This window comes from Macrobrachium rosenbergii, chromosome 13 (genome assembly GCF_040412425.1).
Source record: "Macrobrachium rosenbergii isolate ZJJX-2024 chromosome 13, ASM4041242v1, whole genome shotgun sequence".
NCBI classification, from domain to species: Eukaryota; Metazoa; Arthropoda; class Malacostraca; order Decapoda; family Palaemonidae; genus Macrobrachium; species Macrobrachium rosenbergii.
In genome coordinates this window covers 55750367-55776866 of record NC_089753.1, presented here as the reverse complement: position 1 = coordinate 55776866, position 26500 = coordinate 55750367, and the positions used below count along the sequence as shown (strand labels likewise).

Genomic DNA, 26500 nt, shown 5'->3' with positions numbered 1-26500 from the left:
TAGAGTCTAAAGGCGTCGCTGAGCGCCGTAATAGGGGAATCTGGGACGCTTTGTGAGCTGCAATCGGTGGTCCAGACTCCATCGAGGGCGAACGTGTCCCGCCAATTCAGTATGCATTGAATAATTCAACTGCAGTTCCATAGAGATGGACCCTCTCACGTCTTTGTACGGTCCCTCTGCCAGAAGTCAATTCATCCTGACGTCGAACCATTAGACTGCTGATGAACCCTATATGGCGGGCTGGTCATTTTCACAGGGCGTTTGAAATACTGATATGAACGCATTCGAACAAACATTTAAGTTTCTAGGACCAGCTGTAATTAAAAGTTATGTGATATAATTCTAAGCAAGGAGAATTATTTTTTTATACAACACTAAATGCCAGATGCGAATTAAAACAAAAAACTTACTTAAAACATTGTGGCTGATTAAGAAATACTGAATGAACTAAAAAAAATTGCGGGAGCAGAGAATACTATAGAATTACAATAATGAATCGGGTTCGAATCCCGGGAAGGAACGGAGGAATTTGGGATAACTGGCATTTCAAAGATATGCGAGAAAGTGCTATAAATCCTGCCATTTTCCCTTTGTACTTGCAGTAAATAACAGCAAAAAAGTGCAGTCTGTTCTGATCAATGATAAGATAAGACTGTTTTAAACGAATTCGCCATTTTTTATTGTTCGCGTGGGAGTGCCAAAGAGCCATGCCTCTACCTGTTAAAGAGATGTAACAATGCAGTGTCGTCCATGAGATGACTATTGATCTGCATCCCTCGATACTTGGTCAAACTGACGACCTCCAGCTGACCTTTTTTATTATTCATAGATAATTAAGTCACCGTAACCAATTGGCTTTCAAGTTTGAACTCCTCTGGATATTAATCGTGACGTGCTCCTCTCGAAATACTAGGGGAATTGAAGCTTTTGACCAAGGATTTTGATGAAAGTGGTATACGAAACTGATGATTCTTAAGCATTTTGGAACCTGTTTGACCCAGGACATTGAGAACTTCAGCATACGGAAAGAAGCTCTACTTTTGAAATTTTATCCACCCATACACTCCGATTTAGCATATAAGAACCGGAAATAAGTTTAAAAAAATAAAGGGCATACAATACTTGTCTCATGCCACATTTCACGTAACACTAAGAATTCGAATTACCCATATTATTTCTGCTTTGTGGTTACCAACAACTTTATTTAGCAACAGCATAAGAAAAACCACTTCTTTTCCTTTGCCGGTAAATTCAGCCGCATGATTCGTGAGGTGCATGGCATACAGAAAGATTTGGGATAATGCTTTTTTTTTTATATTCATTAGCAAGTCTCAATTCTGAGCGTCTGATTTCTTACAGTCATGAATACTTGGGCAAATTACCGATGCATGGATTCTGATGCAGACTCAACTCCTCCCGAATGACATTTTTATGAAAAGAAAATTTAACAGATAAATCAATTGTTTTAATGATCTGGAATTTCATAACAGCCCCTGACTGTTTCCTTACAGACATCCTTTACTTTCCTTTGATGTTGCACCTAATATCTTGATGACAACGTCCAATATTTAAGAAAGTTGTCAGTGCAGGCTATCTCGGTTTGCATCTATACTTGATGTCCTTATACTACTCCCCTGTTCTCCAAGCCATGGTCTTGTGACAACTGGGATCCACGAGGCGTTGGCTGAAGGGAAGGTGGTGCTTGTAAATTCTAATAAATGCCAGGAACCGGAGTCCCCTGAGTCAGGGGGTCGGAGAGGGCTGAGATTTTGTAAGGAAGGTGAAGGTGGTGCAAGGAGGGAGAGACTCATTCTAGCCATAGTGGTGCTAGTGTACATTTTTCCTCTAAAATCATTTCTCCGTCGAAACTTTACTCTTTGCATATTCAGCCGAAAAACTGTGCATACTTTCAGCTCGAGGCTCTTAGTGTTTTATTCGCTACTTACAAAGTTGCAATCTAATGATTATAAGACTATGAGTTTCATCAAGAATAATGTCTAGTTATTAACAATGTACAAAGACAACTATGAAAACAAAACAGGTGCAACACACTCTGGAGACTAGTCATCTGCTTATGTTTTGAGCTCAGATGCAAAACACAAAATATAAAAAATAAATGGTCTGGTGAGGGAGAATATGAACTGCCACCAAATTAACACGTTTAAGTTGCTATATTCACAGCATGTTACTTTATTTTCACGCAATCCAAAACAAGAAAACTGCTTGCTTGCCGTGGTGCCCCTGAAACTCCTTAACTGAGAACACTGATTGTTCAGATGGGTCTTTAGACCTGGATCAGATATATTCATTATTCACTGGACGCTCCTCAATGAAGTTTGTACTTTTCTATCAATTAATGCCAGCTAAGAACTATTTTCCTCTTTTCCAATATTGTTTTGACATATTTTTTGTCAATAAAATAGTTTGACTTTGGCCCTCGAAAGAAAGTATTACTTTTTCTTTCTTAATCGCAGTTGTGCTCATTTCATTATTTATCATACTAACATATGCACTGCAATGGTTGCTTCCTCATTTTATAAAACTAAATATTCTTTTTAGCATTCAACGAATAATTCATAATCCTAGCAAAGTACCAGGTGGCCTTTATGGCGTAATGTACGAAGACAAAATTGAGGAGTTATGCTTCTTAAAGAGAACTGTGTTAGATCTGGGAATCGATTTAAGATGTACTTTTCGAAATCTGGTAAATAATAAAAATTTCCCAGAGTTTAATAGGCCAAAACACTGCTGCTTATCTGCCCTTTCATATCTAAAACAAATCGCGCTTAGATGTTATGTTGTATTTTCTTCTTCGCCTTCGTCGACGTCGTTTATCTTTTTAAGTATTTTTTACAGCTTCCATTTTTCCAGTTTCCTACCCTTGGGATGCTGAGCAGAATTTCAGAAAATCGCTGTCCTTTTCTAGTAACACCAAACTGAGTTCGAACTTCCATTCCTTATCCCTCTCTTCTAGTTTATATAAACCTAATTCAATACGCGATATTCATTTCCTGATAAGATTGTTAAGAACTCAGTCATTTCTCAATGTTGTAGGTATTAGACCTGCCGTCACCGCGCTCTTGGCAAGGCTGATTAAGGAAGGACTGAGTAAATGTGTCTCCTGCCAACTTTTACGTACAGCTTTTCCGCCTGGTACGTTTTTTTTATTTTTATATTTTTTTTTAAGGCATGAATTGCTTTGGTTTTGGAATCATTGTTCTCTGTCTAGGAATCTTTTAATTGCATGATGTTGAACGGAACTTACTAAATGAAGACCGGAAATTGTAGTGAGCGTTCGTAAGGCTAGATGACTGAATGGTTAGTTTCTAAGTTTCCATAACATCTGGTGATAATGGTGAGAATCTATACTTTTACCCAGTCCATACACTTGTCGATAAAGCATTGGCTTTCAAAGGGAAGAATCAGGGCAAAATGGAGAGGCTTAATCATGCGACTAGGAATGCGATTTTTACATTAGAATTTTGCAGAACAACTCGAACTAGGATAGTGCTTGGTCCAGCGATTTGTAAACAACGATGTGAGCTAGAAATTCAAATTACTTCGCATCCAGTGAGAACGAGTAAAAATATATGATCTGTAAGGACAAAACATCAAAAGCATTATGCAACTTTTATTCCATTCCCTATTTGTTACAAGAGCATAAGGCCAAGGATTGAGAAAGCCACTGATCTCGCTACTACGTTCATCGGTTAGTTTTACCTGGCTTACTAATCTGGACTGACAGATGAATGGATGTACAAGTGGCTTCAAAAAGCGTATATTGTTACAGTCATGATTTCAGTTAATAAATACTTGGGACTGTAAAATTAGAAGGGAAACGTTTCAATCGGTGTAGTGGAGTAAGTCTTTGGCCCAACTGAATTTCAAAAACTAACACTTATTATTGTTGTCTGTTGCTGTGTCCATTACAAGGGATTATCATTCAAGCTGCTGAATTTCCAAAACTAATATTGCAAACTTTGTATTTTCAGACAAGTCAAGTCGGAAGAATGCTGCTTTCGATTACTGGGTATGATTCTGTTACGAACAACTGAAATCATTTTATCAAATACCATGATACACGACTGCGTTCAAAACACATTTTAAACGTGATAAAAGGATTAGTCATGTCAAACTCCCTGCAATATAGGAAATAATATTCATCGAACTCTCTGCTATCCTACTGGAAGCAATATTTATTAAATCCTGACGTGGGTAAGGTCGTTTACGACAGTCGTTGTACTGAAAAGCCTGAAAGTTTTATGCCCTTATGAAGTATAATCAAGTGTCGCTCAGCAAGACTACACAAGTCCTCTTATTCTTATCAACACCTTACACTCTACGGTCGCATTTGTGCAAGGACCCATGCTGGCACAAGGCCAATTTTATCTAAACCAACCAACCCACCAATTCAGACCGCCGAGTCATATTTCTATACCCACAGGGCTCGCCCAAAAAATTTGTTCTAAAGTGAGGGATGAAAAAATGAAACGGTAAAGTTAAAAGAAGTTGGAGAGGGAGACCAAGCGAAATGGGCGTGGAGGGGGAAGGGAATCTAAAAGCCAAGAGCTATGCAGTTGGGGACGAACCCGCAATGCAGACTTTAATATTGCCTAAGGTGAAAACTTCACCTTCTTGTTCTTGATACTGAATTTAGGGCACCGCACAAGACACATTGCAGACAATGCTTCCTACGGCACGAGTACTCGGGAATTTTAACCTTTTTCCTTTATGAGGCCTACCATTTTTACTTGGTCTTCTATATTTAAAAGGCCTACAACTCCTATAATTTTTACGTGGCCTTCTATATTTGAAAAGCCTAACATTCTTCCCATTTTTTCTTAGCCCTCTACATTTAAAAGGCCTACCACACCTACCATTTTTACGTGGCTTTCTATATTAAAAAGGCCTACAATTCCTACCATTTTTACATGGCCTTCCATATTTAAAAGGTCTACCAATCCTACCAGTTTTACATGGCCTTCTATATTTAAAAGGCCTGCCATTTTTACTTGGCCTTCTGCATTTAAAAGGCCTACCACTCCTACCATTTTCCCGTAACCTTCTATATTTAAAAGGTCTACCAATCTTACCATTTTTACATGGCCTTCTATACTTAAAAGATCTACCAATCCTACCATTTTCCCGTGGCCTTCTATACTTAAAAGGTCTACTAATCCTACCATTTTAAGTGGCCTTCTATATTAAAAAGGCTTACCATTCCTACCAATTTTACGTGGCCTTCTATATTTAAAAGGACTAACACTCCTACATGTTTACGTGAGCTGCTGTATTTAAAAGGCCTGCCACTCCTACCATTGTTACGTGAGCTGCTATATTAAAAGGCCTAACACTTCTCCCATTGTTACGTAGCCTTCTATATTTAAAAGGTCAACCAATTCTACAATTTTTACATGGCCTCCTATATTTAAAAGGCCTAACATTATTATAGTACTAGTAATAAATTGAAGCTGACTGCAGACCATGCCTAGGGTATGCTAAAGAAATATGAGAAATTCGATATTGCATTTAATTTCGTATTTTGATTTTAAGAACGAACACAGCCTTGAAAGATATGAAGTTGTTGGAAACCCGATGCTTCACTCGATTCATCTTTATCAGATCGGCAAAAATTTCGGTCACTTTATCTGGAGGTTTGAACAAGAGGAAAAATATTATCAATGGATAATTGAATTCTCTCGTCTGAAACCTCTAACAAGAACCTCTGTCCCTTTGCCGAAAGGGACATTGAAAACTGTCTCGTTCTCCGTCAACAATCAATCCACTGGGAAGAATACATAGAAATTTTTTCTCTCTCTCTCTCTCTCTCTCTCTCTCTCTCTCTCTCTCTCTCTCTCTCTCTCTCTCTCTCTCTCCAGATATCTGAATATCAAAATCTGTATTATTTTGGAAAAGAACGAAGCGCAATAAGATATGAATAAAAGATAAAATTAAAAGATCGATAGACAAAAGAGAATAAGCAAATGCTTCCCATCTCACACATCCAAGCAACCTTAAAGTGGAACAGCGCCTTGCACGTAGGTCTCCCCCACTAGCGTCAAAAGGCGAGAGATGAGTAGGTGAAATAGTTTAAGGTTTAACAATTCCTGTGAAGGCCCAGATAGATAGAAGGAGAGAGAGGGGTGGGGGGGGGGGAGAAAGAGACAGTATCTGCTGTCGTACGCTAGTGTCTGGGTCAGGTCCCTTTAAGTGCTCGAGTGGTTAAACCGAGATGTATGTCAGTAATTTCAGAGGCTTGAGGACGAAAGTCCGCCGGACATTCAACGGTTCTCAAGTTCGTTGTTAATCGATAATACCTGCAGCAGGGCTCTTAATCTCCTCTGTCAATTGCGCATAAGGGAAATGACGAAGCTGATTGCATAGTGATTAAATTCGTGATCCTAATTACCCTGAAGTGACTTTGAGCTTGTCTAAAAATGGAAATTCAGACGTAGGTTCTCAGACTTAAATATCACTTGATTGAAAATGACTCGTCGATTCTCAACTCATCGCTGTGAGATGACTGTATAGGCCTAAGGTTCTGAGTTACCGGCACGGTGGAGGAATTATAGCAGACAGATGGCTTCGGATTTTGGGTGTGATAAATTCTCCAAGGACGTTAGGAGAATATTAATTCAAATAACGACGACGGTTGTTCGCTCAACCCTTCCAAGAGGAGTGATAAAAGAAATTTCCACTGTAGTAAAACTGACTTTCATGTAGGAAGGCCCAGGTCACTTCCCACTGGAAACTATTGAGTCAAGGCCGATATGGCACCAAGAGCAGGGCTTTGTCCTTTCTCCGTCAGCCACTTGTCTTTGTTCTGGTGTCCGGAGAAGGGAATACTCCAGGAACTAAAAGCATTATTGCATAAAGGAAAAAGTATCGTCCATTAAAGGTGACGTTTCCTTAGGAAGGAATATAAAAATCATCTCAACACCAAAGGTTCCATCGCATCTGCGGAACAAGAAGTTGCCTCGTAGAGATATCCAAGTTGTGTTTTTACGTAAGGCACTTATCTACTCTCCAGTGACTTAAGATAAAGGCGACTTAAGGATGATGTTATGGGACTGCTTTTTTTCCATCTCCTGGCACCTCGCCATGGATGTGGGGGCTCAGAGTGAGTAGGTTACAGCCTCTTCCTTTGAATGACAACTCGTACTTGCTACATACTGTAAACATGTATGTATGTGCGCATAGAATAGAATAAAATATAGAATTGCGGTCAAAGGTCAAGCACTGGGGCCTCTGAGGTCAAGCAGAGCTGAAACGGAAATTGACAGTAAAAAGGTGTAACAGGAGGCGTAACAGGAGGAAAAGTTCGCAGTTGCACTATGAATCAATCGTTAAGAGAGGCTGGAAAGAAAGACAAAGCGCATTTGAAAGGAGGCACAGTAAAAGGAATGAAAGGGGTTGCAGCTAGCGGCCGAAGAGACCCTACAGAGAACCTGAAGTAATGCCCACAGCGCACCGCATGAGGTACACTGACGGCGCTGCCCTCTGCGCGGCGTATGTGCGCGTGAACCTTGTGGTGTGACCAGTAGGATCGCCGCATACCGAGCGAGGCAACCCAGGTTCGAGTCATGGGCGAGGACGGGTGGGTTGACTAGTTCTGTTAAAAACTTATGGAGTCTCCACTGACGCATTGACCTAACTAGTGATTTATGTACCTGGCAGATAAACGATTGTGGTGGTTGCGATCACAGCTACCAAAAAAATTTATTTAGAACTGGAAATCTAAATACCTTTTTGGTGTTCGGAGAAAATGCACATTGTGATTATATATATATATATATATATATATATATATATATATATATATATATATATATATATATATATATATATATATATATATATATATATATATTAGCTGACCAACCAGGCACTGTCCAGGAAAACTCTGAATGACAACCAATAAATTCTATCTCTCTCTCTCTCTCTCTCTCTCTCTCTTCCCCTCTTTTTCCTCCCTAACATCACCCTCTACTCTCTCTCACTTCCTCTCCTCTCCCTCTCACTCTCTCCCTTCCTATTAAGATAGTTGCTTTAATCATATTGCCCAACATTTTTTACATTTTATATTTCACCCCTTCTCACATGCGGCCGCCCCAACCCCCTTCCTATCAGGGCTGAACTTGGACTTGAAGGGCACCAGGAGTGTCACTATTCATCTCAGTGAGCTCAAAAACTATGGATTAAACCCTAATATCTGTTGTTTTCGGTTATTTTTACGTCATCCCTTTCGCACCCCTAACCCTTTGGTGCCAGTGGTGTCTTACCCCGCCAACAGTATTCTTTTCCAGATAGTGAGTCATATGTATACCGAAATGAGATATGATAAATTCGTAGAGTTTATTTAATTACTAAGTCTACGGGCAGAACCGGCCCCATTTCAGGGAAGCCCTTCCCACCCCCAGCCCCTTTGGTGGCCTTTGGTGCCCTTTGTTGCTAGTGGTGTCTTACCCCACAGTATTATTTTCTAGAGAGCAAAGTCATATGTATACCAAGTTTGGTTGAAATTGCTCAAAGCGTTTCAGAGTTATGCTGGAACATACACACACACACACACACACCCTCATACACACATACATACATACATACATATATAAATAATATTTATAATATATATATATATATTATATATGTACAGTATATATATGTATAATTTATTTATTTATATATAAAACCACTGAATATATTTATTACTTGACCTCTGACCTTTACTCATGTGTCTTAGACCTAGTCTAATGTTAAAACTGCCTTCCATTGTTTCCCCGAAAAATCACCGAGAAAACCCGGTTTATCGACGCAAGTCGCACAATGAAGCTTCGCCAGAACATGCTAATTATACTTTCGTTTTGCCAAGTCAACTTGAATATGTTCGTACTGGTGACAAGGCAGAGAAGGAACAGCGGTGGGTGGGGGGCAAACTTCTGCAGCGGCTCCCTGTCGCCCCGTAATATTCTTATGCTGGTGCTTGGCGCTGCTGCTGGATCAAGCTGGCCTTGTGCCAGCAATCGGTCTTGCTCTTAAAATGGATCGTATCAGAAAGTAACGCGCATGCGCTACTTCAATTTTACCGTTACTATAGTTACCGTGGCGGAAGACTGCTGCATTATGACGAAAAGAAAAGAAAATTGATGTCTGTGACACCGTCTTAAGGCTGCCGAACAGAACTGCGGTTAAATGTATGAACACTGGCAATGAAGACGAGAGGTATCATGTCCAGGAACTAATTGGAGCGGAGGCCGGCATGTGAACGAGAGAAGCGCAAGTTGCAATGGAATAAACCAGAGGAGGAAATGTCAGTTGAAATAACATCTGCATGTAGGATGCAACTTACAGGCTGCTCGTCTGAGCAAGAGCCCGTGCTGGAACAATGCTAACTTAAACTAACAACGGCAAATTAGGATGCAAAATTTGGGGCGCATTTCATATGGGTGAATTGGGGAATTAATTAATATATCATTTGGGCGGCTATTCATTATATCGTTTGGGCGAAAAAATATCAAAATCCTGCAAATTGGCATCAATCATTTGGGTGAATCAAAGTAAGGAAAAAAGAGGCAGAAGTATTTTAGGACATGTTTTCACGTGGTGATAATTCCGTTATCGGTTGGCTGATAACTCAGTAGTTAGCTGGTTAATAACTGACAGTAGTTATCAGGTCTCAAGTCAATGGCGCGAAAAGTACAGATTCACACCGAGAGTCATTACTCATTCATTACTCGGCCATGGAAGGAAATATCTCAGAAACAAACCGACGACAAAGGTGTTTGATATTCTCTGGCTTTTCTTTTCGTATAGACACCATATTGAAGAATGATGTTTCGTGGCGGTGCAAAACAACAAAACCAGATGTAAAGCCAGAATTAGGACTGACGAAAGTGGAAAACGTTTATAAAAGCTATGACGGAGCACAATCATGCCAGTGATTCTAAGAAACTGGAAGTTCAGCAACCTCGAGTGCAGGTTAAGAGAAGCGCAGATTCTGACATAACGGCTAGGCCTTCAAAAATTAAAAGAAAAGAACTCGGTAATTGCAATGATAGCGAACTTGAACTAAAAGACCTGAGAAACGTTACCCTTTCGATGTTTAGGGAGCGTAGGAAGAAATTCCTAGTCCTGCCAAAGACTCGACTTGAAGTTCGTGCACATCTTTCAGAATATAAAGGTAACAACGAATAAGAAGGAAAATTTTCTACTTGTCAAAAGATGAAGAAACGGGAATTGTTATTTTTACCACGAATATTAACCTAAAATGCCTATATAACGAAGTGACAGATATTTTTTATCGACGGAACTTTTAAATGCTGTCCGAAATTCTTTTATCAACCATACACAATTCATGGATGACACATGCTATTAGCAGGAAGGAAGTAAAGAAGGCACTAAAGAAGATGAAAAATGGTAAGGAATAGGACCGTATAGAATTCCTGCAGAGGTGTGGAAGAGCCTGGGAGAAGAAGGAATAGACATGCTGTGGGACCTAACAAAGAAAATATACAGTCAGGAGAAGATACCAAAAGAATGGAGAGAAAGCTCCATTGTGCCTATCTGTAAAAAGAAGGGTGACATACAGGATTGTGTAAAACTACAGAGGAATAAAGTTAATGTCTCACACCATGAAAATTTGGGACAGAATAATGGATCAAAGAATTAGAGAAGAGACATCTGTAAGTGAAGAACAGTTTGGTTTTATACCAGGAAGAGGAACGAGAGATGCAGTGTTTGCCCTCCGACAGATGATGGAAAAACACCGGGAAAAGCAAAAAGGACTGCACACAGTATTCATAGATCTGGAAAAGGCATACGATAGAGTACCACACCAAGAGTTTGGAGGTGCATGTAAGTAAAGGGAACACCGGAGAAGTATGTGAGGTTGGTCCAAGATATGTAAGGGAGCAAAAACACAGGTTAGAAGCAGTGTTGGGTTAACTGAATGGATACCAGTAAGAGTTGGTTACATCAGGGATCTGCTTTAAGTCCAAATCTTTTTGACCTGATAAAGGATGTGCTATCTCAAGGAATAAGAGATCAATCCCCCTGGCACATATTGTTTACTGATGACATCGTGTTATGCAGCACCAACAGAGGGGTAGTGGAGTCAAAACTAGGGCAATGGAGGAAGGTTTAAAAATCAGTAGGGGAGAAGACTAAATACCTAAGTTTTAATGAAGATCAAGACTCCGAGATTAGTATAGAAGGGACAAGGTTGAACCGAGTAGAAAAATTTAAGTATATTGGTTCAACAGCAGCTGATGATGGAAAGTTGGATGTAGAAATACACAGAGTGCGGGCTGGATGGAAAAATTGGAGAAAGATGTCAGGTGCCTCGTGCGACCGCAGAATCAATATAAAGGTTAAAGGAAGAGTGTATAAGACAGTAGTGAGACCAACTTTGATGTATGGAGCAGAAACATGGCCGGTAAAGAGAGTGCAAGAGAAGAAATTGGATGCGGTAGAGATGAAAATGCTCAGGTGGATGTGTGGAGTAACAAAAATGGGCAGGATAAAAAAATGGAAGAATACGAGGAACTACTAAAGTCGTAGAACTATCAAAGAAGGCCCAGGAAAGAAGACTGCAGTGGCATGGCCATGTGATGAGAAGGGATGAGACATATGTGCGGAGGAGAGTGATGCAGATGGAGGTGCCTGGTGGGAGAGCAAGAGGAAGACCAAAGCGAAAGTGGGTGGATGTAGTTAAAGAAGATCTGAGAGACAAACAATTGTCAGAGGACGACGTGTTTGGCAGAGCCAGGTGGAGGAAAGCTGCCAGAAACATCGATCCCACATAGAAGTGGGAAAAGATGCATTGAAAGAAGACACAATTCATGGATATGAGAATAGGAACTACGTCCCACTTATATATGTACTGCTGCCACATAAAACAGAGGAGTGTTATGGAGAATTATGGCACAAGATTGTAGAAATGTGTGACGAGAGAAGTTTGACTTTCAATCCTACATTTGGATTTCGAACAGGCAATGATAAATGTCATAAGAAGTGTATTCCCTGAAATCGAAGTAAAATGTTGCCAATTTCCCTTGGGACAGGCATGGTGGCGGCATATTCAGAAACACAGACTAACTGCAGAATACAAAAATAAAGAATATGATACAATATTGGAAAATGGCTGTCAAAATTTTTTGGTCTTCCTTTTTTGCAGCCAAACGAGGTAGCAGACTGCTTCGTTGAGGATGTGATGTGTGATGTTCCCGACGACAGTCGCTGCATCCAGTTTACCGATTATAAAGTAGACAACTATGCATGTTTCTGAAGAGGCTAAGTTCCTACCATCGCTGGTTGGGCTACCACACCATCCTACGAGAGAAGAACAACGAATAACGGAGCTGAATTATTTCTTAACTCGCATTTCCACCCCCAATTTTACTCACCGCATCCCTCAATTTTTGTATTCGTCGATGTGATAAAGAAGATACAAAGTTTCACATCCATTAAGATCAGAGGCTTAATGAAACAGCCTCAATGCGAAAAAAGATAAAGAAAAGAATACGTACTTAATGGAGAACGTCAACAAGTATCACACTAAAAAGATATCTCGTTCTCAATTCATTGCACCGTAGGCTGCAAATTTGCAGCTGTAACAGACATGTAATATATTATATTTTGTTCATATGTTTATAAATATATTAACATTTTTTAAATGAATAAATATGATTATAATTTGTTCTTATGTTTTGTAAATATATTAACACATTTTAAATGAATGAATATGGTATTAAAAGTTTTACTGCAGTATGATTAATTCTTAATTCTAATTGGTGCAATATAACTTGAGATTTCATGTGTCCTATGATGAAGAACATAATTTCATTTATACAATTATATAAGTAATAATTTCAAACCGAAAAAAAAGACTTAAAGCCACTAGAGGTCTACGTCTGGATCAGGACATGACTGGCGCCCAAATGAAATAATGAGTGTCGGAATGGAATATAATTTGGTGCCCAGATGAAAACAAAGCAGCCGCCCAAATGATAATATTTTTTCGTCCAAATGAAATGCGCCCAAAATTTTATAACCGAACTTTGTGACACCTAAGAATCTTGGTAGAAAAGATCCAAAAGAAATCAGTCCCGAGACAAAATGTGTTTTCCGTGTGACAACAAAATGCCGTCATTGCGTCACGGGAAGGGGGGGAAAAACAGCTGGACTTAAAGCAATTGAAAGGCAGAACATTATCGAAGGTAATTAGATACCGTAATTAATATTAAAATAATGGGACAAATAATAACGATCGGCAATGAATTCACTGATAAAGACTAAAAATAATTTAACCATCACGTGAAAAAATATAGCACAAGTAGACGTATATAATACTTTAAAGAAAACAGTTAGTACACCCTCATTAATAATAATAATAATAATAATAATAATAATAATAATAATAATAATAATAATAATAATAATAATAATAATGTCCAAAAGTAACTCTTCCTGTTTCTCTTTCAGGTGATGTGAACACCTACGCTGATCTTTCTCCCAGCCTGTTCATCACATGAGACTGATTTCAGTCTCTACAATGGCGTCACAGTAACCACGGTCGTCAATGAGGATGAAAAGAAAGCATTGGCCCACGAGTTCTTAGCAATTTGAGGCCTTACACCGCATACAGAGACAATTCTATGAGATGGGCTACTTTTTCTGACTCGCTCTCTTGCCATTGAAATAACACATTACAATGTATCACTTCCTGAAAACAGCAGCTTTTTAAACGTCAATTTATATTTTTCTTCCTCCAGGGTACTTGTGAACTGAACACAATGTTATGCTATATAAACATAAGAGTGATTCATTCACCGGATAGCAAAGAACAGTGATGTCACTGGTGACCAATAAAACTTTACCCCCTGTGTTGTTTTCAGTCACCAAGTGGTGTCACGAATTGTTATGGCCACCAAATCAGACTGAGGACTTTCGACATTGAAGGGGCAGAGGCCAGAATGTGTGCTGTAGAGCCCCCCGTCGCCTGTGGGGAGCACAACCCTTTGTCGTCTGCACCAAACAACTACTGCCCGAATCCAATTGATGTACATACACAAAAACAAGGTAAGTGTCTGGTGTTTTCTTTCATTTCCTCATGTCTACATTTTTACCTTTTCAACAGTTATTAAATTAAGTATTTAAAATTTTATTTAATTTTGTAGGTATTAATGCCCAAATGTTAATTAACATATGTCACAGGTTTCGTGAATATGTAAATTTTATTTAATAATCCCAAAAAGCTCATATATTCCTCTCTTAAGTGTCAATTTTTTACAGACAGCATTGTTAAAGTAAAACTATAGTAAAAAAATATTTCAGATTTGATTCAAGTTATTGGCAAAGTGTAAAAGCTGTCCTTCAAGTTATTTTCAAATGCTTATGAGATTTGTTTCACGAACTACATAAGAAAACTAACATTTTAAAAACAGGTAGCGCCCGGTAAGAAGTAGCAAGACCTATTCATATTCTCCAGAAGAATAATTGCAATACGGCTGTTGTCTTCCTTCTTCGTTCGTTCTTCTTCCATACTTGTCCATTCTTTCCACAAAAATCTCATTGGGACTGAGAGCTCATCCTTCATTTTCACAAAGAGGATTTGGCTGCCTTCAATGAAGCCATTCAGTGTACAGTAGAAGGCAGTCAAATCTGGAGAGGATTGCCTTCGCTCGTTCCATTATCCTCCTCATTGTCTTTCCTTCTTTTCGTTTTCGGTTGTCTGATACCCAAGACAAGGCGTGAGACAGAGGCTGGTTTATGCAATGCAAAGGAATGTTGACGCAGAATAGCATCTTGAAACCATTTCTTATATCAACGATGCTGTTCTTGGAAGCCTATGCAGAGTAGGTCATGAGTTTCCGCTTTACTACCCCTTAGAATGTGTCTATTCCCGTCCGGCTGAACTTTCAACAAAAATCTTTGGTGTTATCGAAATCCCTTTTCCAATCTCGTCTGCTTAATTGTGCGCTTTACTTATATTCACCTATATATTTGCATGTGTGTTACTTGCAATTTTTAAGTTCATTCTATATTTTGCATTCACACTGGTAACTCAAACTGATCTTGATCAAAGTAAACACTATTGAACTTTCCGGTCGTAAAGAAAACTTTCAAATCTAGGTGACTTCAGCAAATTGGTTAGTAGTACTTGTGAGGATCAAGAAGTACATTGCAATTGTTATTTATAAAGTAAACATTTGTGGTCATTCTGTCAACTCCTCTTAAGGGACTTATTACTACCTTTGTCACATGTTTTGTAGATCTGAATGTTATTCCCAACATTTAGCTGACTTTCACGGTAATGTCTACGGCTGATGCTGTAAACATGCAGGTTAGAGCTAAGGTCGGCATTGGAAGTTTAGCCTTGAATCATAGCGAAACTGGTTCCAAGGGGATGGAAATCAATCACGCTTTTTGAATACCATAATAAAAATACTGCATTGGTCTTCTCTTATATTGGACAGATCTTACATCAAACACATGCCAGGCACGAAACATCGAGATATCACGCCATCATTTCCACTCAGTATAGCGGTAAATTCCAGAAACTTTGTGTAGATGTCTCAATGAAGGTCATGTCTAAATGATAGACGTTGAAAGGCAGTTCTCTTACATAATTTAAGATTCTCTCCCTGAATATACAGCATACACACACACACACACACACACACACACTATATATATATATATATATATATATATATATATATATATATATATATATATATATATATATATATATATATATATATATATATATATATATATATATATATATATATATATATATATATATATATATATATATATATATATATATATATATATATACATATATACACATATATACATTAGCTCTGAAAACAAACCCAGTGTCAAAAGGCACAAAACAATACGCTACTATTTACGTTCGGTCTTTCCTTAAAAAAAAAAACTGTCATTGACTTGAAAAATCCATGAGCTAAAAAAGTGAACTACAATACATCGTCGCCAGTAAAAAAAAAGAATCTTATGAGAGAGAGAGAGAGAGAGAGAGAGAGAGAGAGAGAGAGAGAGAGAGAGAGAGAGAGGAGGTAATAGGATATTTCTATGCGTGATCATATCCCCAGTGAGTCGAAAAAACAAACTCTTGGCGGGGAAGTGGAAGTTCAAAGGTCAGCTGTTAGTTTCTGTGTTCCCCTGGAAGCTCTCTTCATGTATATAGCAGGCTCTGCGTATTCTCCAGTGACTGTTGAATAAAATTAAGTATATCTGCCTTTTTTTGCGATTTATTGTTATGTACAACTAAGGCAACGTGCTCCAAGTGTAAATTACATAACCTGATGTTACCGGACAGCATATACAGTGATTTTTCTCATTAACTTACTCACATAAACGTAAATTTTATATTAAGATATTCCTTAATTTTCATGTGAGAACTAGTAAAGTTATACAATGAATGCGGAAAATGTAGTTTCAATTTAACCAGCTTACAGGGAGAAGGTATGCAGAGAAAACTATTGAACATTTTGTATTTTAGAACCAAAAGATGGAGTGAGCCGTCAGCTTTGGGCTCTCAAGAGGGACACCAAAGTATCCCGAAAAAAGGAGATTGATCTATCCTCGTGACTATCACAAAACAGACATGATCAAGCACTCAGTCTCTCAATCATGATGCCTCAGTCACGTAATCGCTCCACGTTATCAATCGTCTCCTCCGTTTTAATCATTCTTTTTCGAGGGTGATTTTAGATCATCTTGCGCCTTAGTGACCACAGATTAGGCCTAGCTTGCCACAAGGTACTAATTCTGTGCTAACATAAGCCAGGCTCATCTTCATAATTATGTAGCTGGATATACATCTTATGTTTAAGTTAACTCAATACTTTTCCTATTTTTTAATACTAACATTGCATCAATCGCCTGAACTTACACTAGAGCTATGCTAGCATTGTGTTAGTCATTAGTCCTTTGTGTTAGGATCTTCTTATCTGATGTGCCACTTCTGACTTTCAGCCTTAAAATTTGGCATGTGTTAGGTATTTATCATACATTATTTTCCTTCTTCACAGCCTCTGACCCGAAGAGGATTTCTCATGCTGTTACTTTTACCGCTAGTCTTTTATCAACATACACTAATTCGGCCTTCCTTTGTTGTCTTTTATATCCGGCTGTGCCTAGTTTTTCTTTGTCTTATGTAATGGACAGTTTTGCTTTCATCAAGAGCTGCCTTGCTACTTCACAGGTGACTCCTTGCTTCGTTTATACTGAACCAAGAGGCCTACGTTATATTAAAGCCATGAAGTGCGAGTAGTTGATTACCTCCCTCCCCAATTCTTTGAAAATTCTTTTGAACTAATGTGAAACGGGAGATCTGGTCTTTGATATCTGTTGTTTTTCACTGCCCATCACTAGCCTCTTTATCAAATGCCATTTGCTTTTCCTTTAGTTTTGCTTACCTAACTTCTGCTACTTTGGTTGCGCTACCTCTCTAACTAATCTCTCTCCTACCAGGAGGTACGTGGTTGCTTCCGTAGCATGGATAGCATTCTCTCTCTTATTTCTACATATCCTTTTACCCATCTCCTAAACTGTGCCTGTACTGTGTATAGCTAAAGGGACCTTACTCTGTATTGGAACAATGAATATACATAAAGCAAAATATGAAGAAAATATCTTGGGTTCAAGAACAGAACATCACAGTTCTAATGCCAGTGGTGGTGCAGTTTACTCCTTAAAATCTGACCTTTCAAAATTCAATCAGCAAAAAATGATGATGAAAAGGGACAAAGATGACCTGTCAAGAAGCACTTATGAATCAACTAAGAGGATGAGACCTGGTGTTAATGGAGTCTTTCTCAGAGCAAAAGAAAGGAACACAATGATGCAAGAACTTTGAAGTGCTAACATATATATCTTAATTGTTGAAGCAAGCAGTAGCAACAGCCTAGATCATGCAGAGAGTGCTACACTACTGGTGAGAACAAATTAATAACATCCACATCGCTATGTAAGAGTAACACAGAAAAATAATGAAAAGTCAGTTGCTTCTGCAACCTTAGTTTCAAAATCCTGGTATTCATGACTGGTGTGCACTGCTAATATTGCATCAAAAATAAGGAAGTAATTGAGAAGCTGTTCTGAGGTTGAATCACAGATTGAAACCTCAAAGACTGATATGCGACAAGAGAGAAGAACAAACAGATAAACAAGCAGAAGACAGGGATGTGGCAGAGAGCTCACAACAAAAGCGAGGTATCGGACCACTTAAGAATTCGAGCTGAAAGTGAATGAGCCGGAGAGTGGGAGAGCTCAATAAATGTCCAACCTTGCAAAGGAAAAATTTTCTGCAACAGAATTAAGGGTGTGATGATGATATACATAGACTTCCATAAAAAAAAATTTTGTTTACAGCTCTGACACATGAAGAAATTCCTTTAATTCTGTAAATGATGTTGATTTAAGATATAATACTCCATGGATTATTGATTCCTCTGACCTATATTCCAGACCATCAACATGAATGGATATTCGAAAAATGGGTAAAAGTGCATTTGTTTATCAAGTTACTCCTATTACCCTTCACTCCATTTCTATTTCCAGATTTCGTTGCATACAGAAATGTCCTAAGCCTTAGTATGACCATGGCTTTGGTCGTCAAATTCAAATCCTATATCATTTACTATAAGGCTGAATCTTTCTTATATCCGTTAAAGTTCTAATTTATTTTTCAGTAAGTATTTTGTCTTGAAAACAATGAATTATCAGCAAATAATTTTGCTCTTTCTATTTGTTACAGTAATGTGGAAACATAATTCGTGGGAAAATACCCCAAACTTTGATAAATCTCAATGAACTGAGAAATATATTGCAACGTTTTTCCCTCGCACACATCGTGGGTAGTGATGCTCGATGGAGTCTTAGTCTAAACAGAAGCAGTCTAAACAAGATGTATGAATTCGAAGAAATTTTCTTTAGGTGCGAGAGACTTTCCTCTCCTGTGTATTTTTCCATCCTTGTTATTTTCCCTTCCCTTTCATTAATGAAAATGAAGTGGGCCATGCTTAAGTACACTTGGCTCTCCATTACAGGTCTAAAGAAAACAAATTAATCATCCGGCGTAAGCGAGAAGGGCCTTTAAAAGGGGGTTGGCCACCGTAAGGGTCACCTGCTTTAAGGGCGAAAATCGATAGCCGCCTCTTTAGCTTCATGTGGGTGGAAGAGAAACGGTTGGACTGGTTTGACTGACTTTGGGGGTAAATAGAGATGAACTTTCCATTATTTATACCACTGGTCTTTCATCGTCTTCCGTTCCTCAACCTCTTTCATAAATTCTCTTTATTTGTTTGTTTGTCATGTAGCTGTCATTCTTCAAGAGTCTTTTGATGTCACTTTCGTCCCTCGGCTGTAAACACTCCAAAAATTCTCTGTCGCTAACTGGCTGTCTTTGAACCATTCTCCCTCTACTGCGTCTCTCAGAGGTGTCATTCCTCAAGTCTCTTGACGTCACTTTCGCACTCGAGTCTAACTCGCCTTTTCTCCATCCCCGTCTTTTGAAGTTGTGCTTTGGTGGAACTGAATACTTCACAACACTCTCAGTCTCAGTGTTCGTGCTTAACAATTTGCAAACCTTTTTTATCTGTGGAAAATGTCTGAAAACTGTGCAATTTGTGGAGTGTCTGTGTTCAAATTATATTTCTTCATGTTATAGAATTAAGTCTCATTGTCATAGGTACTATTGCTGTTGTAAATGGCCTTGACTTCTATCATGCTGTCCAACTACCGGAATGCAATTTCATTCTTCAGTGCTTGTTTTGCCCTTAAGAAACTATTGCCAAATTCAAAGCAAAATATTGTAGTCTGAAAACTATCTTTACACTTCCAAAAACTCTTCTCAGCCTGGGTTCAAATCTGTCTCACTTGTAACATTCTGTCTTTGCTCTTGACCCAGTGTTATGTCATCCAGCCCTTGCGCTATATTTTCTGACTTGAGCATTACGTAACCGTTCTTTTTGTAGCTGTGGACATTCTGTACTTTCCTCTTCATTTTCTAATCGTCAGGAATGGCATGCTGACTACAATGTTTTACTGTTAATAATATCAATGAAAATGGAAAAAATGATTATTAAGAAAATAGGCATATACAGTATACATATTGAACTGGCCCACGTGAGCGGTAGAGATAATGACCAATGAAAGACTAAATATATGATAATTAAATGGAGTTGAAAAGAATAACGTCAATTATAAAAAAAAACTGCGAATACCGTTAAATTCGTATTCCTACATGGTGACCATTTGCGAATTATTGTTGAGAGAACCGTGCCAGGATGCAACAAGGCGAAAATATGGAGGCTCTACATATATTACAACAAAATCCTACCCTCATTATTATCATTATTATTATTATTATTATTATTATTATTATTATTATTGCAGCTTTTAAAATTTTTACCCGACTTCCCAATGTATTTTGTAGTGCTTGTAATGTACCTGCATTATGTATTTACTGTATATATGGCTAGGAGATGATACAAAGTATTTCATTATCATTAGCAAAAAAGTTTATGGAAATGTCGAGATCTTTCCTTGAAAATCAAGTTGTTATTATTGACTGATTTAGGGACCTTGTGCACTGCGTATTATTATTATTATTATTATTATTATTATTATTCAAAACGATGGCAGGAGCAGCAGGTGGTATAGTAAAACTTCTCTATTTTTCGGTAATTCCCATCTGTTAAGGGAAAAAGTCACGTAATAACAGTCCTGTTTCACCTTCGTACCGAGGGAGCGCGTGAGCACACTCATGGACGTTTTCATTTTCCCTGGGCAAAATTCCGGGTGGTTACACAAGCACAGGGAAGATACAACATGACCGTTCACATTTCGTTGCAGTTCGACAATACATGATCACAAGGGAGGCCGGTGTGACAGGGAGGCTGACAAGGATGGTTTTTCTGGATAAGGGGATGATTTTGAAGGCATTAATAAGAGAAGTTATCGTTCCTTTGCATACCAGGGAAGGTAAAGAAGAAGAAGAAGTATATCTTAGTTTAACCAGACCACTGAGCTGATTAACAGCTCTCCTAGGGCTGGCCCGAAGGATTAGATTTATTTTACGTGGCTGAGAACCTACTGGTTACCTAGCAACGGGACCTACAGCTTATTGTGGAATCCGAACCACATTATGACGAGAAATGAATTTCTGTCCCCAGAAATAAATTCCTCTAATTATTCATTGGCCGGTCGGAGAGTCGAATGCTGGGCCAACAGCGTGCTAGCCGAGAGCTCTACCCACCCATCCAATGAAGGAAGGTGTTTTGTAAGATTTTATAGAATATCTATACATTCTTTTTGGAGAAAGTCATTCTGGTAGGTAATTTTTATTGATGGTGATACACTTCTCCAATTCTCTGTAACTTTTGCTATCCCCGTGGCTAAAGTTCTGAAGTAAAAGACGCGATTCATTGCTGTGCTGTTCCATTTCTTATCCTCTGCTGATAGCTTTTTCAGCCTTAAAGTCATGGCCATCATCATGTCCATACTGATTCTACATTGAAGCTACGATACTATGTACTGGTCGGTGTAAACCAAATTGGCAGATTTTAAAGATGAAAAACATATAAATTAAATAAAAAATTAAAATCAACAATGAAATGTGATTGATAGAAATAGATTGGGGGAATCTGCCATGGTGCATCACAAGATTGGCTTCTTTGGCTCCAGTGAGTAACATCCAAGAGTCTCACTGTCTTTTCTATCTGCCCCAACCTGATAGACGACCTTGTGATAAGGAATAACGCCACCTCGAAGTGGCACAAGGCACTGAGGACCAGCATGGCTTTAAGTGTAAATTTTCAAAAGCCCCTCGATTTAGGATACATTGTTCAAGCAATATTTGTAAGGAGGTGAGTTCACGCCCATTGGAACAAAGGGCCAAATACCTTAATGACCTCATTTGAGATGCGATTATCATTTACCAAGTGGATAATTATATGCAACTGATGATTGTTGAAGTCGTTAAAATCGACCGACAACGTTCCCTCACCTAGCAACAGGATATCCCGTTCAAGTCATGCCCAGGAGGCTCTGTACCTTGCTCTGTACCACATTACACAAATTTATCTCAACATTAAAAATTCTGTATTAATCCCCTTAATCCTGTTTTTAATCTTTAATTGATTCCATGTATGGCATAGCAGGTCTTTATATAATGCTATGGTTTCACTGTAGAATTATTATTATTATTATTTCCTCTTCAGTACCCTATTTCCTCTTCAGTACCTTACCCTTGAGGATAAGACAAGATACAAGAAAATGGAGATGTCGGAGAAGTGCCACCTTGAAATAATTGCCACCAAAAATGCATTAACATTTATCAAAAATTACTTACGAAAAAGACTATGCCCAAAAGGTCTCTACTAAAGTTGAAGGGCGTGAACTTCATGGACAGCTGTAGAGAAGCTATTCAGTCACAGAAAAAAGGAATGAATGAAGAGACCAGTGCCTTTGACAAGATTTCTCTGCAATAATAACCTCTGAAACCCAAGCAAAAAAAAGCAAGGACTTCACTAAGACTGTTGGCCAAAGACGCCAACAGGTCGTGACAACACAACAAGTGAACAAGCTAATGATTTTGTGGCACCCACACCCACACCCACACAAGACACGAGGAGCACCGGGACAGCCATGCAAACCTGGCGGGAATCTATGTCCGTTCATGAGGGAAATTAAAAAAAAAAAAAAAAAAAAAAACAGAATGGAACTTGTTACGTAGATGTTGGCTTTTAAAAAAATCAAAGAAAAATGGAGAAGAACATGGATTTGGTGGTACACTCATGTCATTAAGATGAAAAATTCAGTAATGCCTACTTTTAAAATATAAACGGGTAAAAATGTAAAATAGTTTTCCTGAGAGTTTTCGGTGTCGTTAAGATGATTTGACAATCATTTCCACCATAAAAACGAGTGGGTAAACTCACTGCAATCTCCCTAAGCCATAACAATAATAGGGGACCACAGTAGGAGACCAGTGTTTTTTTGGGTTGGGTCCTACCTGACTTGCGGAAGGGGTGCTTTTCCCCTTTGGACTCGCCTCCCCCCCTCCCTCCACCACACCAAACGTGACCTAAATCAATTTACGAATATAGGGACACATCCTAACCATTATTTCTTAACCTAACCTGACTTTGGTTGCCACAAATCCTAACAAAACATGATTTGCTTAACTACATACCTTGTTTATATGTTGCCCCCTTTGTTCCTCCTCTACAAAACCAACCAGATCCAACAGATATAAAAACCGGAATGGTTAAAATCACATCAAAAATGATATGAAAAAACCATAGATCACATTTAAAATCTCTTACTACTCAAGTATCTTTACTTTCAGAACTTGCTCTAATCAATCATAAAAATCACATCCAAACTATCAGAAAAACCCTGGCCTATTTTAAAGTTTCGCAACTGGGACATTCAAAAGTTATGATAATGTATTATCATTGTAAAGTAAATGGGAAATAATTTTGAAAGATAATGTATGAGAGAACAACCACCAAACAGAGAGCTAACGTGGCAATTCGTGGTTTAAAGGAACTCCTAAAACACAGAAATGCAATTAGTAATTTAGGGAAATAAGGTTACGATAAGCAAGCATTTTGCATCTACGTCACGGAACAAAGTTGAAGAAGAAGAGTAACTCAAAATACGGCGGTGGAGATCTTGGATTAAGCAACGCTACCAAAGAAACCGATATATCAAACTCGGTTAATAAACATTTCCGGCGATCTTCTTATAGATGAAAACGTCACGGCACAAAGTTGAAAAAGAAATCACTCAAAATACGACGGTGGAGATCTTGAGTTGACTGAGAGTCTAGCACTCTTAATTGGAGCGAATGGGGAAAAATGGATATATTATCACTGCATAAGTTCCTCAATGGACGGGTGGGTACCGTTCTCAGCTAGCACTCTGCTGGCCCCGCGTTCGATTCTCCGACCGGCCAATGAAGAATTAGAGGAATTTATTTCTGGTGATAGCAATTCATTTCTCGCTATAATGTGGTTCGGATTCCACAATAAGCTGTAGGTTCTGTTGCTAAGTAACCAATTGGTTCTTAGCCACGTAAAATAAATCTAATCCCTCGATGCCAGCCCTAGGAGAGCTGTTAATCAGCTCAGTGGTCTGGTTAAACTAAGGTATATATATTTTTTTATCACTGCATAAAAAAGGCAGCAAACTAGAATTGGAAAACAAGAGAGGGATATTCATTACTAGCAACATAAGCAAGGTATTTGAGAAAGTCCGGATGGATATAACGAAGGAAAAGATAAATCAGAAGATAAGCCGGTTCCAATGAGTGGCATTGAAGGAAGATCCACAGTTGATCACCTGCTAACCCTAAACGCAGTGATTGACTATAACACATTGTTAGGTACCCCAACGTACATATGGTTTGGAATTGCATATAAACGCTTTGATAAACTAGACCTTAAGGACTGCATTAAGGGGATAGGGAAAATGATAGGATGGAAAGACGCATTTTTGATAAGAAAGATGAATGAAAACGGCATTGCAGTTATACGATGCCCTGAGGGAGAAACAGATACTATTGAAATAACAGAAAATGTGAGGAAAGGAACAATATATGGCCCAAAGCTATGCAGCATAGTGACAGATAAAGTGAATGAGATAAGCAGGAAGAACGCATCACTCATAAAAAATATAGAAATAGAGTCCCTAATATTTGTTGACATAATGTTCCCCACTAGCAGGAAAAAAAAAAGTAGAAATGGCAATTGACAACTGCCGCAGCCTGGAGCAGCTTGAGAAATTTACATTTAATACTAAGCCAAGTAAGTCAGCAGTGCTGATAATAAAAAAAAAAGCTAGGAGCACAGATGTCCATATAAGAACAGAGGTTAAAAATGGCCCAATTAGTAGTGTAAAAGAATACAAATAGTTGGGAGAACGTTACACACTAAATGGCCCAAAGGAAGCAAGTATCAAAACGAGAAAACAAAAGTTAGAGAGAGTACCTATACCTAGAAATTCGTGCTACTAAGGAATTTCACCGGGTGACACAGGGACGAGCTCAGAAAAGAGAAATTAGAAATTGCGGGGACGTTAAGAGAGTAGGAAATATGGCACTAGAAGTAAGGAAAAAGATCTATGAAACAGTAGTGGTACCAACATTATTTGCCAACATAGAGACTTGGAGTAACATCACGGAAAACGAGCCGAATGCACTAGACTAGAGAACACGGAATACAGGATCCTCCGAGGAATGTACGAATAACCAAAGGGCAGACACACCGTATTGGGGAAATATAGCGGAGTCCGGCATATGGCCAGTAGCCCACAGAATAGAATACAAAAAGATAATGCTTTTCCACACCATAAACTCGGAGGATAAAAGATTAATTAAAGGAATAATAGAAGATCAATTAAGAGCCCCCTGTGGAATGTGCTGGACAAAAAGCTTAGAAACCATATATACTAAACATTCAAGAAAAAGTTCGGTTGTTATACAGGCTTTTTTTATCACAACGGTAGATTGGTGGGAGAATTTTCACTCCTTTAAAGGCTCTTTGGTAAACACTTTCACCAATGACCTAATATAACATAGAGATAAATGGAATGAGAGAATATACCAAAAAAGCACCGAAAAAGAAAAAGATAGGAATTAAGCAAGATATCGAAGAGACCTTGAAAGTAAAAGATGAAAGAAATGAAGAAGCTGAGGTTCGTAGAAAACTTCGCGGAAAAATAAGTCCTTAAGGGAAATGCAAACAAAGGACGCGTGTATGATGATGAAAGTCAGGCTGGCTGTGTTGAACTTGAAGGCTAACTTCCCAGGTAAATATAAGGACGAGGTCTGTGACACCTGCAGAGTGGAGGAGGACGGCACCGAACATTTATGCAGGTGTAAAACCACACGAAAAACAGCTCACGATATCACTTTAGAGAACCTGAAATCCCCTAACAGAAAACTGGGGGAATATATAAAGTTAGCCCTGAAAATTAAGAATGTTGTTAACCTGGAAAGCGATGGATGTCGAAGCAATAGCACAAAGGCTCTGCCTCAGTTGAAAAGAAAAAGAAATGAAAGGGGAGGGTTAAAAGTAAAGTGGAAATATTTTGTAATACTAGCTTAGAAACATCTTTCAATTTTCGGGGTTATTGTTGCTGAAAACAATCAGAATTAACATTTTGAAGTTCTATAAAGTAAAGTTAAACTAAAAACAATTAAAACTGGAAACAACAAAGGAATAAAGCTTTGCACCTCATGTAATTAGTGTAGTGTGCCCGCAACTATGTTTGTGGAGTGAGCGCTCAGGAACCAGAACCAGGAATCTTGGATTAAGAAACACCGCCAAACAAACCGATATATCAAACTCGGTTAATAAACATTTCCGGCGATCTTCTTATAGAGGTAAACTATCTTAAAACAGATTAAAACAAACATATAATAAGAGACATTCATCATGCATCTTATTATAAGTTACCA

The 26500-nt window shown here is 38.5% G+C and overlaps 1 protein-coding gene across 2 annotated transcripts in view; it reads left to right on the top strand.

The window, feature by feature from the left end:
* LOC136845341 (uncharacterized) overlaps positions 1-26500 on the top strand; it is an 88273-nt gene that overhangs the window by 26205 nt on the left and 35568 nt on the right. Inside the window, exon 2 of one of the 2 annotated variants that reach the window (XM_067115573.1) lies at positions 13480-14076. In XM_067115573.1, the coding sequence (XP_066971674.1) occupies positions 13971-14076 (106 nt within the window). In that variant the 5' untranslated portion in view covers positions 13480-13970. The remainder of the gene's footprint in view (positions 1-13479; positions 14077-26500) is intronic. The other variant, XM_067115574.1, reaches the window with a different exon arrangement.